This window comes from Sapajus apella, unplaced genomic scaffold, assembly GCF_009761245.1.
Source record: "Sapajus apella isolate SASKATOON/1434 unplaced genomic scaffold, GSC_monkey_1.0 scaffold263, whole genome shotgun sequence".
NCBI lineage: Eukaryota > Metazoa > Chordata > Mammalia > Primates > Cebidae > Sapajus > Sapajus apella.
In genome coordinates, this window is record NW_022437203.1 from 94,200 (window position 1) to 111,196 (window position 16,997).

The following is a 16,997-nucleotide window of genomic DNA, read 5'->3' on the forward strand; positions in this document are numbered from 1 at the left end:
CCCTGAAGCAAATTCTTAGTCTGCTTCTTTGTAACCATCCACATGGTGCTGCAGGCAGGACAGAAGACAGTAAGGAGGAAAACACATGATACTGATTGAATATAAAACGAGAAACTCAACCCTTAATAATTTAAAATACTATAGGCAAAAGCGGACTTCATATTAAAGAATATTTATTGCTAATTTATGAGAAAGACAGTGAATCGTCAGCTTTTACACTAGGAGCAGCTCTTAAAAATTACCTTGTTCCCCCAAACTCCCTCCCATCTGCCTCATTTTGCAGATGAGAAACCTGGGGTGAGAGGTAAAGTGATCTGTCTGAGGCTCTCACCTCCAGTGAAGGAGCTGAATCTAGAGTTCAGGCCTCACTGATATTTTCACTATGCTTTGCTGTCCATTGTTTTTATTTGTGTTATTTTAAACTAGATTTGGGGTCCACCCTTGCCTCTGCCCCTCCAAGCCCCATATCGGCAATGGCTGATCTCTTAATTTGAGTTAGGGAGATTTATTACCTAGAAATAATGACCTCTGTGCTCTTAGGAGGAAAGGTTAAATAAAGAAGATACCAAGGTGGGCGGATCACCTGAGGTCAGGTTTGAGACCAGCCTGGCCAACACGGTGAAACCCCTGTCTCTACGAAAAATATAAAAATTAGCCAGGTGTTGTGGCACATGCTTGCACATCCCAACTGCTTGGGGGGCTGAGGTAGGAGAATTGCTTGAACCCAGGATGCAGAGTTTGCATTGAGCCGAGATCATGCCATTGTATTCCAGCCCAGGCAACAAGAGCAAAACTCTGTCTTAAAAAAAAAAAAAAAAAAGATAAAGTTGCACTGACCATGGCACAGTATTCTTAACACAAAAAGGAAGGGTTCTGTACATGTTCTCTCAGTAGAAACTTAAGATGACCACACATTAATGAGCAAATCCAAACTCCTCACTCTGTATCTGCAGGTTTCCCTACCTATCTCAGCTTTTAGCTTGATATACCCTAAATTGACCCCGTATTCTAATCGGGTCAATATTCTCCTTTCTAATTTAATTTCTACCTCTGTGATTTTTAGCCATAGCATTTCTGCTTATTAAAATGCTTTCTTCAGTTTTCTGCCAGTTTACAATTATCTCTTATGTTCACAATGTTTCAAAATTTGCCTTCTCTCCATACTCTGCCCTCATTCAACCCTACACAGTCCACTTTACTCCTGTAGGCCCCAACGTTCCAGAACTTGAATTCACAATGCCCGATAATAACGCCTTACTTATCTGGAGGCCAATCTGCTAAACAATTTCAACTATCCAGAGCACAGCCAAGAACCAGAAATAAGCAAAAATCCTCTCACTTCTAGGACTGAAGAAAACAATGTGAGGTTCAATTAACTTTAAAACTCATAGGCAAGGACAACTTACCCACTAGGCAGAGTGCCCAGGGCCTATGAAACTTTGAGAAACCCATGAAAGTATTATTCTAATTTCTTTTAAAATCAGGGCAGGCCTACACTCCCAGCACTTTGGGAGGCTAAGAAGGGCGGATCACTTGAGGCCAGGAGTTTGAGGCCGGCCTGGACAATATGGTGAAACCTCATCTCTCTAAAAATAGAAAAAATTATATCTGGGTGTGGTGGTGTGTGCCTGTAGTCCCAGCTATTTGGGAGGCTGAGGCACGAGAACTGCCTGAACTCAGGAGGCAGCGGTTGCAGTGAGCCCAGATTGCACTACTGCACTCCAGAAAAAGAAATCAGAAAAAAAACTTTGGTGGAAGAAAATGTCTTAATACAGTAATATATTCAGCTCTGTACCAATAGGTAGAAAATGTAATTTTTTTTTAGTAGAGGAAGCAGCCCATAGGAGTCAAAACAGGGGCTTGCTCTCTGAAAAGCCTCTCTAGCTCTCATTGCAGCCCAGTTTTATGTTTTTGTGTTTTTTCAAGACAAGGTTTCAATCCGGTTGCCCAGGTGGAGTGCAGTGACACGATCTCAGCTCACTGCAGCCTTGACCTCCTGGGCTCAGGTTGATTCTCCCACCTCAACCTCCTAAGAAGCTGGGATTACAGGTGTGCACCAACATGCCTGGTTTTTTTTTTTTTTTTTTTTTTTTTTTTGGGATAGAGTCTTGCTCTGTTGCCCAGGCTGGAGCGCAGTGGTGTGATATCAGTTCATTGCAACCACCACCTCCCGGGTTCAAGTGATTCACCTGCCTCAGCCTCCTAAGTAGCTGTGACTACAGACACCTATCACCACACCTGGTTAATTTTTGTATTTTTAGTAGAGGTGGGGTTTCACCATATTGGCCAGGCTGGTCTCCAACTCTTGACCTCAAATGATCCACCCACCCATCTCAGCCACCTCAAGTGTTGGGATTACAGGCATGAGCCACCACACCCAGCTTTTTTTTGGTATTTTTAGTAGAGATGGGGTTTCGCCATGTTGCCCAGGCTGGTCTAGAAGTCCTGGACTCAAGCAATCCTTCTGCCTTGGCCTCCCAAAGTGCTGGGATTATAGGCGTGAGCCACTTGCACCTGACCACAGCCTAGTTCTCTTACTATATGAATAGCTCAGGAATCCTGGTGGTTGCCTGCCTCAATTCATAGCGGATGAAAGTAGCAAATTGGAAAAAGGAGTCATCAGATGCAAGCCAGCTGATACAACTTACTTGGATTCTGCAAGTAACAGCAAAACCACTAAAAAAGGAAAAGGTACAAAAAACTCAACAAACAGGGCACCCTGTACCTACCTACCAGGCACTAGGATAGAGTCCTGTATATTCCAACAGTTCCCGCTGAGTCCTACTTATGAAAATACTGAACCACCAGTTATATGGTTTGTTATGATCATCCTTATTCATTAACACAGTGTTTATTATACTTTGCTTCAGACACTAAGAATGTATGTAGCAATTTTTTTCCTCTTAAAAAAAGGTTAAAGTATCATAACAATTGATATTTAAACAGGTTAAGCTTCAGTCATTTAGAAAAAATGAAGCCTATAATTTCTTATGAATTCCTAGTCTTCTGTTCTTCCCTCCAGTGAAACTGAATATGCCATATGAAACCTAAGATAAGTACATAGAACATATCCTCAAATTCTCAAGTATTACTTTGTACTTAAATTAAAAACATTTAGGCTGGGTGTGATGGCTCACACCCGTAATCCCAGCACTCTGGGAAGCTGAGGTGGATGGACTGCTTGAGCTCAGGAGTTTGAGACCAGCCTGCATAACATGGCAAAACCCTGTCTATACAAAAAATACAAAGACTGGCTGGGTATGGTGGTATGCATCTGCTGTCCCAGCTACTCTTGGGGCTGAGGCGGGAGGATCACGTGAGCCCAGGAAGCAAAGGCTGCAGTGAGTTGAGATTGCACCAATGCACTCCACCCTGGGCAACAGAGCAAGACAATGTCTCCAAAAATAATAATAATAATTTGCTAAGTTTGGCATAGGCAAATCCTTAATCGTCTCTCTCCATTGCTGCAGCACTCGAATTCCTTAGCATGGCACAATGGCCCAGAATAAATCTCCCTTATTCTCATCTTTCAAGACCAGGATCTGGAACTACTATTTGTGAATCATTTGCACATCTTCTCAGGTAAAATGGACCACACTTTATGTTCCACTGGAACCACATAACACATAAAACCTAACTATATGCATCATGTTTTCACATTTCTCCCACACTGGATTGTGACAGGGACACCAGTTAGCTTCTGCATGGATCAGAAAACAACAACACACACACACACAAACACACACACACATATACACACACACACACACCCCTAGGTGGATGAATTAGAAAAAAGCAATCATTTGGGTGAGTGCAGCCATCCTTGCCTCTGTCTCCCAAGCCCTAGCACCTTGTATGAGCTAAAAGGCACCACCTTCCTCTTCTTCAGGGCTAGGGTTGCCAGAGGAAGTCCTGAGTATAAGTCTCACCAAAATATGGGATATACTGATGCTAAAAATTATATGATGTTTTTCTGAAACTTAAATTTAACTGAGTATCCTATATTCCTATCTGCTAAATCTGGTAACCTTACTCAGGGGAGATACAGTCCCAAACCAGGGTGGACTCCTTGGTGGACGACATGTTGGCTAGATGTTAGCCTTCATTTGCTACTTGACCTGTGCTCACCTTGTTCACAAACTTCACAGTTGAACAGTGGTCCTGGACTATGAGCCCTCTGAGGGCAGGTATAATGTCTTATTCATCTTTTTATCTCTATACTAAGAAGTACTTCTTAAATATACATCCTAATAAGAGCAGATGTTTCTTAAAGAAATGTTTTAAGCTTGCATGTCAAAAGTAATATTTTTGGGTGAAAAAGAAACTTCCCATCTCCTTTCTATGAAGCTTAAGACAGCTGTCACCATCTATCTTGGTCAGCTTTAGTCACACTGGCATTCAACCATCAGGAATTTGACGGGGTGCACAGCACTGAGCAAAGTGCCAGGTGGGTTTCCCAGGACAACTGTGAGAATTATGAGGCACTTTTGCCCTTTTACCCTAAAAACCACAGCATATTTCAGATATTAAATCTTAAGTCATAAAAAAGTTTAAAAATATATTATACCTAGACAAGCTTAGATACAAAGGTAGTTTCACTTAACTGTGGTGTTTAACAGCAAATTACTACCAAAGCAATAAAATTAAGGAATTTTGACAGTTATGCTACTAAATTAAAAATAACTATACATTCTCCTGCTTATCAAAGTAATATATGCTTATTGTAGAAAATTTGCAAAGTACAGGAAACAATAAAGCAAAGTAAAAAAAGAAATCACCTATGATCCTACCATCCAAGATCAACAGGGTGAAGAGTAGAGGGGGGCCAGGGCTTCTGGCCACTGTGAGATCCCCAAGACACAGGAAATCTCCAAAGATCTGCATTCTTGTTTCTGGGACAGAAATGTAGGAAAGAAACTATGAAGTGCCAGTTTGTTGTACCATGAGTTAGGAGAAATGTTAGGGGAGCTTTGGCCACTACCAACAGGTGGCTGTAGGGAAAGAAAGCAGGTGAGCCAGTCCCTGGAGGCTGGGGACAAGTGTGAGCTGGTGGTGGCCTACTGATCTTGGCAATTCCTGTCTCCACTTTTTATTTCTGTTTACAACAGGAATCCCCAATCCCCAGACCAGAGTATTTGTCTTAGGATGTAGGAAGCTTCTAAATTTCAGTGAATGAGAGATGGGGAAGCAGGTGTCTTTTCCCAGTACTGCAAAGGAGGGAAGTTGGGGTTGGGCATTCCGAAGTGGGATCTCTGACTCACTTTCTATGGAAACTGTCTATATATAGCAGTTATTATACGTTCTTCAGTTTTCCTATCTTACAAGCTGAAAAGGTTCTGTGAACTATCCAAAGGCAACTCTTTTCTTTTTTTTGAGATGGGGCTTTACTCTGTTACTCAGGATGGAGTGCAGTGGTGCGATCTCGGCTCACTGCAACCTCCACCTCCCAGGTTCAAGCAATTCTCCTGTCTCAGTCTCCCAAGTAGCTGGGATTACAGGTGCGTACCACCACATCAGGCTAATATTTGTATTTTTAGTAGAGATGGGGTTTCACCACGTTGGCCAGGCTGGTTTCGAACTCCTGACCCCAAATGATCCACGTGTCTCGGCCTCCCAAAGTGCTGGGATTATAGGCATGAGCCACTGCACCTGGATGGCACCTCTTTTCTTTAATACCTTACATTCATGTAGTCCACAAGTTTACAAAGGGCTTCACTATACATTATCTTAGTTGACCCTTAATGGAATCTGTAACACTGGAGAAATTATCTCTATCTTACAGATGAAGAAATAAACACCAAGAAATTAAGGGACTAGTTCAAGGCTACAAAGCCAGATGATATCTGGGCTAAGACTTAGTTTTTTTTTTTTTTTAAACCTCAAATCCAATTCAGAGTATGCTCTGCAGAAAGCGTGCTCTTAACTAGAGTCATGGCACCCATGGAATACTACGACACTATAATCTACACCTTTCAAAAGCTAATGTCATGCCACAGTAATTTAAGGCATGGAGCTAGAATACATTCTAGCAATGAAAAAATATTTTGTCTCAACACAATTAGCATTTCTCTGACGATTAAAATTTACATATTTAATTTTGAGTTATCAGAAAATGGCATATACATCTTGTAATTCATTCTGCTATTCACTAATGTCTACTATAGATGTGCCCTACCAAAACCAAAACAAAATTCTATTTTGAAAATTTGATTTTATTCAACAGATACCTGTAACAATGTTTTATAAAAGACTTTGATGTTTTTTGTTGTTGTTTTGGTTTTAGAAACAGTCTTGTTCTATCACCCAGGCTAGAGTGCAGTGGCAGAAATCAGCTTATTGCAGCCTCAAACTCATGGGCTCAAGCAATCCTCCTACCTCAGCCTCCTGAATAGCTGGGTCTACAGATGCTCACCACCGCACTTGGCTAATTTTATTTATTTCTTTCTTTTTGTAAAGACTGGGTCTCACTATGTTGCCTAGGCTGATCTTGAACTCCTGGCCTTAAGCAATCTTCCTGCCTTGGCTTCCCAAAGTGCTAGGATTGCAGGTGTAAGCCACAGTGTCTGGCCTATTTAGCTGTTTTTGATGTATTTGAAATTAATCTACATATACCTACACACATATATGTATTTTATTTAATACCTTATATCTGTACAGTCCACAGGTTTACAAAGGGCTTCACTAGGCATTATTTTAATTGATCACTATACATTCACTATATATTATCTTTCTGTCCAGGAAACAAGAACACAGATCTTTGGAGATTTCCTAGTGTCCTCAGAGATATGTATACATACACATAGACATGTTCAGTTTACACAGGACTTTTCAAGAAAATCTACTCTACTAAGGGAAGTATGCCTAAAGAGAGTATTATAAATATAGTAGCCATCTAATGTCACTGACTTAATAAGCAGGCCACTAAACTGTCAATCATCATAGTTTTTTTTTTTTTAAATAAAAGAAATGAAGCCCAATGCAAAAGTCACCACATCAGTGATTAAAATTAATGTGTCTGGCAAAATGACTAAGCCTCTTTCCTAAAGTGGTTATATATCTTATTGAGTCATATCATAGTCATTAGCCAGTTAATTTTGAACAAATAGATGGAGAGATACTCATGTTTAGGCCTGCATGATTTGGAGTCTCCTCCATTATCTGCTTATTTCACTAAAGCAACACAAAGCCTAAAGGGCTGCTTAATATTATCAAGATACCAAGATGTCCTAATAACATATCTGAAGTAAGACTGTGCTAAGATGTAAAGACTACGTGAACAGCAATGTTGTCTAGAGACTGCTGATGTTAAAACAAAACCCATGCAGAAACAAGTATGTCTGCCCAAGTCCCCATCCTGAGTATGCTGACAGTTTCTTATTGGTTCACACCACAGGTCCTCCCAGGTTTAAGCTGTATTTTTCTCTTACTAGGTAGTATTCCTAGGTGTCAGAGCAGCGAGGAAGTTGTTATTCTCAACAGCTTCATAAAATTTAGCCAAAATGCTAATAACTGTTAGGTCTGAGCTCTACCTCAGTAATATTGCTATGAAGTTGGAGTGATAATTCTTCTTTTGTAAAAGTTTAAAGTTTCCAGAAAGTTTTCCAATTGTTGAGCTGCAAATGAGTTATATGTGGACTAAGATATCAACTCCCACCAGCTGTCGAGAAGGCTGGGCCCCTGGCCAGTTGTGAGTGGCCTCATCCACTTACCAAAGTGTATCATCAGATGTTATCATTTTGTATGCACCATGATCTAAAAAGGTAGGGAAGCACTGAACTGAGAAAGGATTGCTTGTCCATAAATTACAAGGCTACTCTGTTACATACAGATGAGGTTTTCCAATTTGATGCTCAAAAGTGTCAAGTAAACCCAGCATTAAACAGTTAGGTTAATGGGCTTAACTACTCACACACTTGTTGAGGAAACTAGGAAATCATGTCATTTTACAGCCCAAGGAGTTCCTTTTCAGACACGTTGTCTCCCAAAAAAAAAAAAAAAAAAAAAGAAAGTGGCAGAAGAGATCTATGAGGAAAATAATCAAGCCACTGGTGCTGCAGGCTGCAGGAAGAATTACCTGGCCTTACCACTCACTACTGCTTCCTCCTTGACATTAAGACCAAGGCTTTCATCTTCCTGATCTTGAAAAGCACATTCCCCTCAACTTCCATAAATCTGCAAAACTTGAAAGCCCCAGTGTCAGCAAGTAAAAGAGAGGGCTTTAGGAATCTCACTGGAAGGAGGGGTGTCTTCAAGCCTCACTGCTAAGCTGGACATTTCCTAACACTGGACAAATTGTACGTCCAACTCAGGGAGGGTGAACTGCAGTGGTCTTTTACCCTCCAAGCCAATTGTTAGCTTTTCACAGGAATCAGCAGGGAAGCACATGTGAAACCTCTGTGTGACGGTGAGCACCCCCATGCCTTGTGTGACTCTGCATGTAGATGAAGCAGGCTGGGAGCTTTCTTAGCTGCTGCTGCTGAGTTCTCAGAGAAGCCCTTTTCTCCGGCTTGGCTCCCTGCTGGGACAGCCCTTTTCAATTTTTCTATCCCCTCTCGATCTCTTCTCCTGCAGAACACAGGGAAACTTGATTGAAATAAAGACCTAGGGAACATGTTTTATTTTCTCCTGTTCAATCCATTTTAGAAAAGCTTTTAATTGGTTTTAAAAAGATGCTAAACAAAATGTGATGATGTTTTTCAGTCTTCATGAACTACAGATACCACTTTTTATACTTTCAAAGGGCTAATAAATCAATCATGAAATTAACTCTGCAGCTAAATTTAAACCAAATACACTGAATACCAGGTTCATTAAAAATCTATGCATTTACTTAGAAAAATTTAAAATTCAAAGAAAATTATCCTAGTAACTGAAATCTGACTTGAATTTTTAGTTCTACACTGAAAATCCAAGACCAAAGCAATCACAAAGGAAAAAAAGGAGGGCTTGGGAACCAGTTTTAATAAGCCAATTTACAAGAAGGGAGGGGTGTTGGGGGAGGGGTAGAAGGAGAAAAGAGAATATCTGGATACATAACAACATAGTGCCCCTGAAGGGATTCTTTTATTTGACTATGTGCACACATGCACACACAATTTTTCTGTGAAAGCTGGAAATACAACAAATGCAAAACTGAGGATTCTGTGACTGATATGATTACTGTATTGTATATAAGTATAGTTCCTCCTTTTAAAGAAAAATGCTCACAACTTTTCTGTTTTCTAACCAGTAATAAATAATATTTTTCTATCACTCTATATTTCTATAATATTTAGATGAATATACCTTTAATATTTAATTAAAAACATCTGAAAAACCTATATGCTAATGGTTTGATAAAGTGAATGCTTCCACTTTACAATGACTAATATTCTTGACACTTGGATCAGCATGAAAATTTCCTCTTATTTTCTTGAGAGAATATAAACATTTTAAAAAGCCAGGTGGTATGACAAAGCACATTTTTATCTTGTTAAATATATGCTAATTAGAAACACTGCAAGTATGAATTTATCCTGCCACTGATTCATGTATACTGCAGGTAATCCAGCAGTCCAGGTCAGAGTCTCTGATTAATGACCAGCTGGTATTCCCTTCAGAGTGAACCCCTGCCATTTCCAATCACTAAGACAACCACATCTCTTACTTCTTACATATTTCTATATGCTTCATCTTCAAATTCATTCCATGTTCTTTTTAAATGATCCAATTCCTGTTTCTCCCAAGCTGGGCCATGTACCTGGGATGCTCAACCCTTACTTCTAACTCTATGTCTCCTTTCATGATTTAAGTAGCTTCTAAACCACTTTTTAAAAATGTAACTGCTTGAGATATAGTTCACAGAGCACAGTTTACCCATCTAAAGTGTACAATTCAGTGTTTTATTATATTCACAGATACATGCACCACCACCAAAATCAATTTTAGAGCATTCTTTCAGTCCAAAAAGAAATCCCGTACCAATTAGCAGTGACCTCCCATTCTTCTCATTCGACCCTCCCAGCTTTAGGCCATCCCAAACACATTTTCTGTCTTTATAGATCTGCCAATCCTGGACATTTCACATAACTGGAATCATCCAATATGTGGTCTTTTGTGACTGGCTCCTTTTGCTTAGCATGTTTTCAAAGTTCATTTGTGTTGTAGCATGTATGGTACTACCTTTTTTAATTGCTGAGTAATATTCCATTCTATGGATATACCAGGTTTTATTAGATAAACATTTAGTTATAATGAATAATGCTGCTATGAATATTCACATGCAAGTTTTCATATGGACATATGTTTTCATTGCTTGTAGGTGTATACTTAGTGGAACAGCTGAGCTATATGGCAACTCTATGCTAACCTCTTGAGGAACATTCTTATCAGCAGTGTATACAAGTTCCAATTTCTTCACATCTTCACCAGCACTGGTCATTATCTGACTTTTTGGTGACAGCCATTCTAGCGGGTGTGCAGTGAGTGCTACCTCACTATTGGTTCTGACTTGCATTTCTCTGGTGACTAATGATGTTGAGTATACTTACTGGCCATTTGAACTTTACTTATTTTTTAATGTTTTTACTCTTATCATACCCTGTCTAAATATAAACTCCAGCAATATGAAAACACTTAAGCCCACTAAAATGAAAAGGCACTAAAAAAAATTTTTTTGGTTGATAAGCTATTTGTGAAGCATGTATGTATAAAACTCTGTGCCAGAGGCTGTGAGATTTAAAAGCATAAGATAAGGTTCCTTCCCTCAAAAATCTTACAATAACTTTTACAACACAGAAACAACTATTCTTAAATCAGTGTGGCAGGTCATTCATTAATAGTTTCTGTTTATTTTTAATAGTATCTACTTTGGATCACAAATACTTCTCAGCCACGGAGTGTGTCTGTGTTTAAATTATTGTGCATAGTATTTAACAATGTAAAGAACAAGAAGTATAAGATAGCACTGAAGCCGGGCGTGGTGGCTCAAGCCTGTAATCCCAGCACTTTGGGAGGCCGAGGCGGGTGGATCACGAGGTCAAGAGATCGAGACCATCCTGGTCAACATGGTGAAACCCCGTCTCTACTAAAAATACAAAAAATTAGCTGGGCATGGTGGCACGTGCCTGTAATCCCAGCTACTCAGGAGGCTGAGGCAGGAGAATTGCCTGAACCCAGGAGGCGGAGGTTGCGGTGAGCCGAGATCGCGCCATTGCACTCCAGCCTGGGTAACAAGAGTGAAACTCCGTCTCAAAAAAAAAAAAAGATAGCACTGAAGTTATTCATCCTTCTCCCAAGTGACTTTTAGCATAAATTCCTTTTAGCAAAAAAATGAAATATTTTAAGAAATAAATTTAAATGCCTAGAAAAAGTCCCACATTCTAATAATTTTTAAAATTAATATGCTGTCATAATTAAGATTTTTTTTGTGTGTGTGCATGATATATGCAGATATTGGGGGTAATTATTTCTGTTTCAGCAACTTCAGATATATATGTTTACTTATTTATAAAAACATTGCAGGAATCAGAGAAGGGGAAAATATACTCACTTCTCTAAGTTCATCCTTAGTATAAGCTAAGACTCCAATTACTAGGAATGATGGTTTATGAAAAGTTGATTTAAAAATCCTTCCACACTACATATATGCTGCAAATTTTCAAGATTGTTGTATGTTATGTTTCTTTTCTCTACTTTAGAAGTTAAAAAAAACTCTAGAAAAACCAAGACAAGTCCTTTACTTTTAAGTGCAAAATACATGCACATATATAACTGTCAAATTAAAAACTAGATTCACCAGTTTAAGATTAAATATTTTCCTTACTAATTACTTTATATCTCTAACTTTAAATGAGATTCTCATATAGACATCAAAATGCTTTTCAAGTCAGTGCTTAACCCCTTTGTGTCTGCCTTTGATTGGCATTTGTCAAGGTTACAGCATGCAGAATCAATCAGGGGAACTCATGACTTATGGCACAGCCAAACGTGCTCTGGTAGCCTCTACATAATTAACATATTTAACCAACCTTCACAGGTTGGTTTTAAATTTGTTAATCTACCAAAATCACAAGTCTCTAATAAAAATGCAACCACAGGTACCAAGATCCTGGCTATAAATTCACTCCTCAAAAGTGCTACATGACCCAAGAAAAATAACTCAAGATCATCTGTTAAAAATAGTTTTTTTTTTTTAACTGCCCAAAGGAAATAAATATCCCCATATACAAATTTTTAGGAAAGCCCATGAAATTATAAATGAAACAAATGGGAACATATTCAATGCCTTCTACATTAATATCATAATCTCCCCTGGGAGTGGAAGGGCGGTAGGGATGTGTAACATGGAGGAAAATTTACAAAACAGCAAATACAATGCTAATTGTAGTATCCATACAGAAACTGTGGAATTTTGATTTCTTCAGAAAAGAAGTAGAAAAATTCTGTTCAGAAAATAATTTAACTTAAGCAGAAGTCCAGACCAGATGATTTTTCCAAATCCTTTCAACAACAGAATTTTATGTTTATGATAATCTGCTTATTTAGAGATTGCATCATTATATGCAATTTACTGAAAAACTCTTTGTTAAAATATTTCTTATTAGCAGCATTATTTTACCTGAGGAGGTGCCTTTTTCAGTAACACAAGAAGAGCCTGTAATACAAGATTTGAAAATCGAGGGCCAATAGGGACATAATCTGGAAAAGAAACATTATTATATTTAGGGATTCGATACACATGTACATATTCCAAACATTCAATTTTTTTTGCATCAAACATACAGTCCCTTCATAAGCAGAATATGTATAGAAAAAGAAAAAAATTGTTTTAAAGAGTAAACATGGTCTTAAATAACAGTCATACAACTATTTATAATAAGAAAAAATGTCTCTAATAACCTAAATGCTTAAATATAAGAACTCTTATCTGTAATCCTTTTTTTGAGACAGGGTCTTGCTATGTGGCCCAGGCTTGTCTTGAACTCCTGGGCTCAAGCAACCCTCTTGCCTCAGTCTCCCAAATAGCTGAGGTTACCATAAAGCCCACTGCACTTGGCCCTATAAATTTTTTGAAAAAGCTTCTAAATACTCATTTTGAGTTCATGTAGACATTTTTTCTGGGATTATTTTAGAGGGGAGAAAAATCCTAGGTGTATTTACCAAGCATTTCTAAGAAGTTACTGCAAACCATGGCAATTCAGTATACTGACATTAAAACATGATGTTAGAAAATGGGCGAAAGGGAAAATAAAGAATTTCAATAAAACTGAAACAGTGGCAGAACCACTAAGATTGGCCCTCAGATGGTAAAGAGCAGATAATTTTCTAAGAGAACATCCTACCTGTTAAACATTTACTAATAATTCAAGATTCAGTGTAAATGCCACCCGCTTAGCTTTCTCTGCATGTCTCATATGCACCCCTGCCCCGTGCTCTGAGCTACTTGCAGGCCACCTGACGTCAAAAGCGATCCCTCCATTTTCAGAATATCCACCAGATGAGAACAGTGGGAGGGAAAATAAAAACAACAAAATAAAAACCAGAATATCCAAAATACATGGCACATTCTGCTTTGCATTAATATTTGCCAACATATGTTATAAAGACAGGCAGCATCTTTTTCTGAGACTTGAATACTTCTACCAAAGGAGGAAGGGCTCAGCAAGTGCTTGTTGAATAAATGAGCAAGCGCGTACAGATCATAACTATTCATACCAGTGAAAATGTACTCAGAGGGCACACATTCCTGACATGGTAGTGTTGCTATGACCACACATCTCAATTGTGTTAAGATAAAGGAATTTACACAGAGCTATGAGTTTGTGCCTAAAAGATTTTAAAGAAATCATCCCATAAGCTGGGCTGAGAAGTATCAAACATAGCAGACCCAAAACCCAGACCACTATCAATTTATGGAGACCCCACAGATATACCTGCTTTGCTTTATAACAAACACTGCGAAAACCTATAAATAACAGAGGACCAAAAGCAAGTTTGAAAACCATAAGAAAAATGGAGTAAGAACAGTTAACTTGAAATCAGGACTACATCATTATGGTCAGCTTAAGGAAGAAGGGATTATTTAGACACTGAGTAGTATTTTCAGATGTTATTAAGTCACCAGGTGGGTTTCTACTTCAATAGAGTTTATTACCCCTTCCTGAGCCATTGTTAACAATGAATTTATATCAGACGGATTTAATTTTACAGCGAAATAAAATTAAGAGTAACAACTTTCTGGCACTTCCTTGTAGTTTATTTCTCATGAGTTAAGTTCCAGGACTAAGTCTTGTTCTTGTTTGTATCCTGTAGGAATGTACTTCAACATAGGAGATATTTAATACATATTTTAAAAATTACTATAGAGCACTTTTAACTTACAAAATTTCTTCAAGATTTGTTATCCCATTTTTGCCTTTACAACTACTCTGTGGGATAAGCAAGAGAGGGTTATAGTCTCTGTTTTGTAAGAGTAGAAACTGAGGTGCAGAGAGCTTACAACTTCTGCCCTTAGTGTTTTGGGGAATTTGCAGATTTCATTGTGACCCTAAGCCCTTCTTTCATTAGTTCTGTCAAAGTTCACAAGTGGATTTCTGAGCTACAGGCAGCTCAGAGGTCCTAAATAACAGACATACCCATCAATGAAAATTACTACTTATTTACTATGGCAAGGGCATACTGGAAGATACAAAATGTTATGAGACGTGGGCCCTTATAAGAAAGCAAGTTTATAATAGTGTTATAGTCACAGGGCATGTTAAAATGAATACTATCATAGATGTCAGCTATAAGATAATATTATGTTTCCCTGTATGACAAAGAAAGGTATTTCTATTGCTCTACAGTTTATAAGTACTTGTTAATTTTCTCTTGTAACTTTTGCGATATTAGCTGTAATATGGCAAAGATAATACAACAGCAGAAATTAGGACTCACCAAGCAATCTCTCAATGTCATCCACAACCACACAACTGAGCTGGGATTTGTACGCATCATCAAAGATCTGAAAGAAAACAAAGTCATTTATTATCTCACTAGTTATGACAATTTCCAAGAAGATTAAGTTTAGTTACTTCTTGAGCAATACTAAACAAAGCACAGGAAAACACCAAAACTTCAGACTATAATAAATTAGAATTGACACAACTGGATCATGGCTGAACAGAGAGAAGGCTAAGGCTGTTTTCAGCACTAACAGCTGCATGTGTCACACCTGGGCATGCTGGGGACTAGCTGATCATTAATCAACATCCCATCAATTCTATCACACTGTCTCTGGTATCTATGTCAGGAGCAGGACTTTAGTGTAATGACTCAAGAGCTAGATGGAGCCACAAGAGATGTGTAAAATAAAACTGGATGTCATTTTATTATCTGTAAGAACTGTGGCTCTGTTAAGGAGAAATAACACTGAAAGATCAGAATTCTGTCAACTCAAATCAGGCCGTAATGGTAAAAGAGCTTACAAAAGAATTAAAGGTTGAGTATGAAGGACCAGATAGATGATGTATGTATAAAACCAGACAAAAGATATGTATATACTGTCTTAAAATGGCCAAGGAAATGAGAATGAAAATAAGCAGTGAAGGAAACTGTTTTAGCCTGGCAAGCATGTAGTAATTTCAAATCAGATAGAAGAATTGGCTTATCTGCGAGTTGAAAAGAAGTGCTCAAGGCCTTGAGACCAGCCTTTTTGGAAATGAAGGTCCTATTCCAGAGACTACAGGTGGAGCTTAGGGAATCTCATTGGTGTCATGAGTAAGAATTAGTTTCTGCATTCCAGCCCAGTTTTGGTTAGTAACCAAACTCAGTACACCAAGATAGTAAACCTCTTCCCCGCCACACCAACATCTTGCTTGGAATGGCATAATCTTCCTTCCTGGGTATCGTTTAACCATTGAAGATTTATAATTAGGTGCAGATATAAAATCCAACTCATGATATGAACTATTTTTCATGTTAGGTTTAAAAACAACCTGTGTATACTTGGTTTTTAAAGTAGTTCTAACAATTAAGAAAAGTTACCACGATAGAGTCTCACTGTGACCATCTTAATTCAGTTCCTTCCTTAAATCTTTCTTGGCATAAATGCTGACAATTTCTCCAGATATTTAATCAGGTCAACCCCTCTGGTGAAAATGCTTTCCTATGCACCATCCCTTTACCCCCAATCACCCTCCCACACTCTGTCTAAATCCATCTATCCTTTCATCCTTAGCACCCCGCTGGACTGTGAGGTGGATAAAAGCTTCACCCTGTTTGTGTTATGTCTAATGGCCAGCACAGAACAGAATTCAGTAATGATGTCTGCTCTATAGGTTCAATGGTTGAAACAATGTAAGTTTGAATTCCATCTTGCCATAAATCACTTGTCCTCTCCTTTGGCATAGGATCTTGTATATTAGGTATGTATATTATTGACTCATTGTACTTTTTGTATTATACTAGATTGCAAGCCCTCAGATGGCAAATACTGTCTTAATACCTCTGTATCCTCATATCATTTAACATGATATCTTATTGGAGAGTAATTAAGAAATATTTACTAAAAGAATAAATTTACAAATTTTACATTCAAATAGATAAGAAGTTGGAGATGTCTAATTAAAGTCGGCGGATGGAAATCACTTGCAGGCAGTGACTACTGAAACCATGACAGGGGATGAGCTCTTCAAGGAGAAATGGTAGAAGAAAAAAGGCCTGAAGACCGAATATTAGAGTGCTGCCTTATTCAGTCACTTACTCAACAAATATTTTTGAATTCTTATTATGTATCAAGCAATAATGAAGCACTGCAGAGGACAATAAATAAGAGAAAAACGATCCTATCTTCATAAAAGTTAGAGTTGGGGAAGCAACTAACATGTAATTATAACAAAGCACGACATTATTAGGCTAAGGGAAATACAAGATGATATAGGGGCACAGAGGAAGGGAGCTATGGTAGTCACTGGGATCCCACACACATCCTGGTTCTCTTTCTGGGCACAGGGTAGGGCGGTATTTCCCCAGTGCCT

The 16,997-nt window shown here is 38.4% G+C and overlaps 1 protein-coding gene across 1 annotated transcript in view; it reads right to left on the bottom strand.

Moving 5' to 3' along the window:
* The window catches only part of NSF (N-ethylmaleimide sensitive factor, vesicle fusing ATPase), a 163,210-nt gene that overhangs the window by 15,985 nt on the left and 130,228 nt on the right, over positions 1-16,997 (bottom strand). Inside the window, exons 16-17 of the mRNA XM_032271910.1 lie at positions 14,917-14,983; positions 12,599-12,678 (exon numbers count right to left, since the gene is read on the bottom strand). Coding sequence (XP_032127801.1) covers positions 12,599-12,678; positions 14,917-14,983 — 147 coding nt within the window. The remainder of the gene's footprint in view (positions 1-12,598; positions 12,679-14,916; positions 14,984-16,997) is intronic.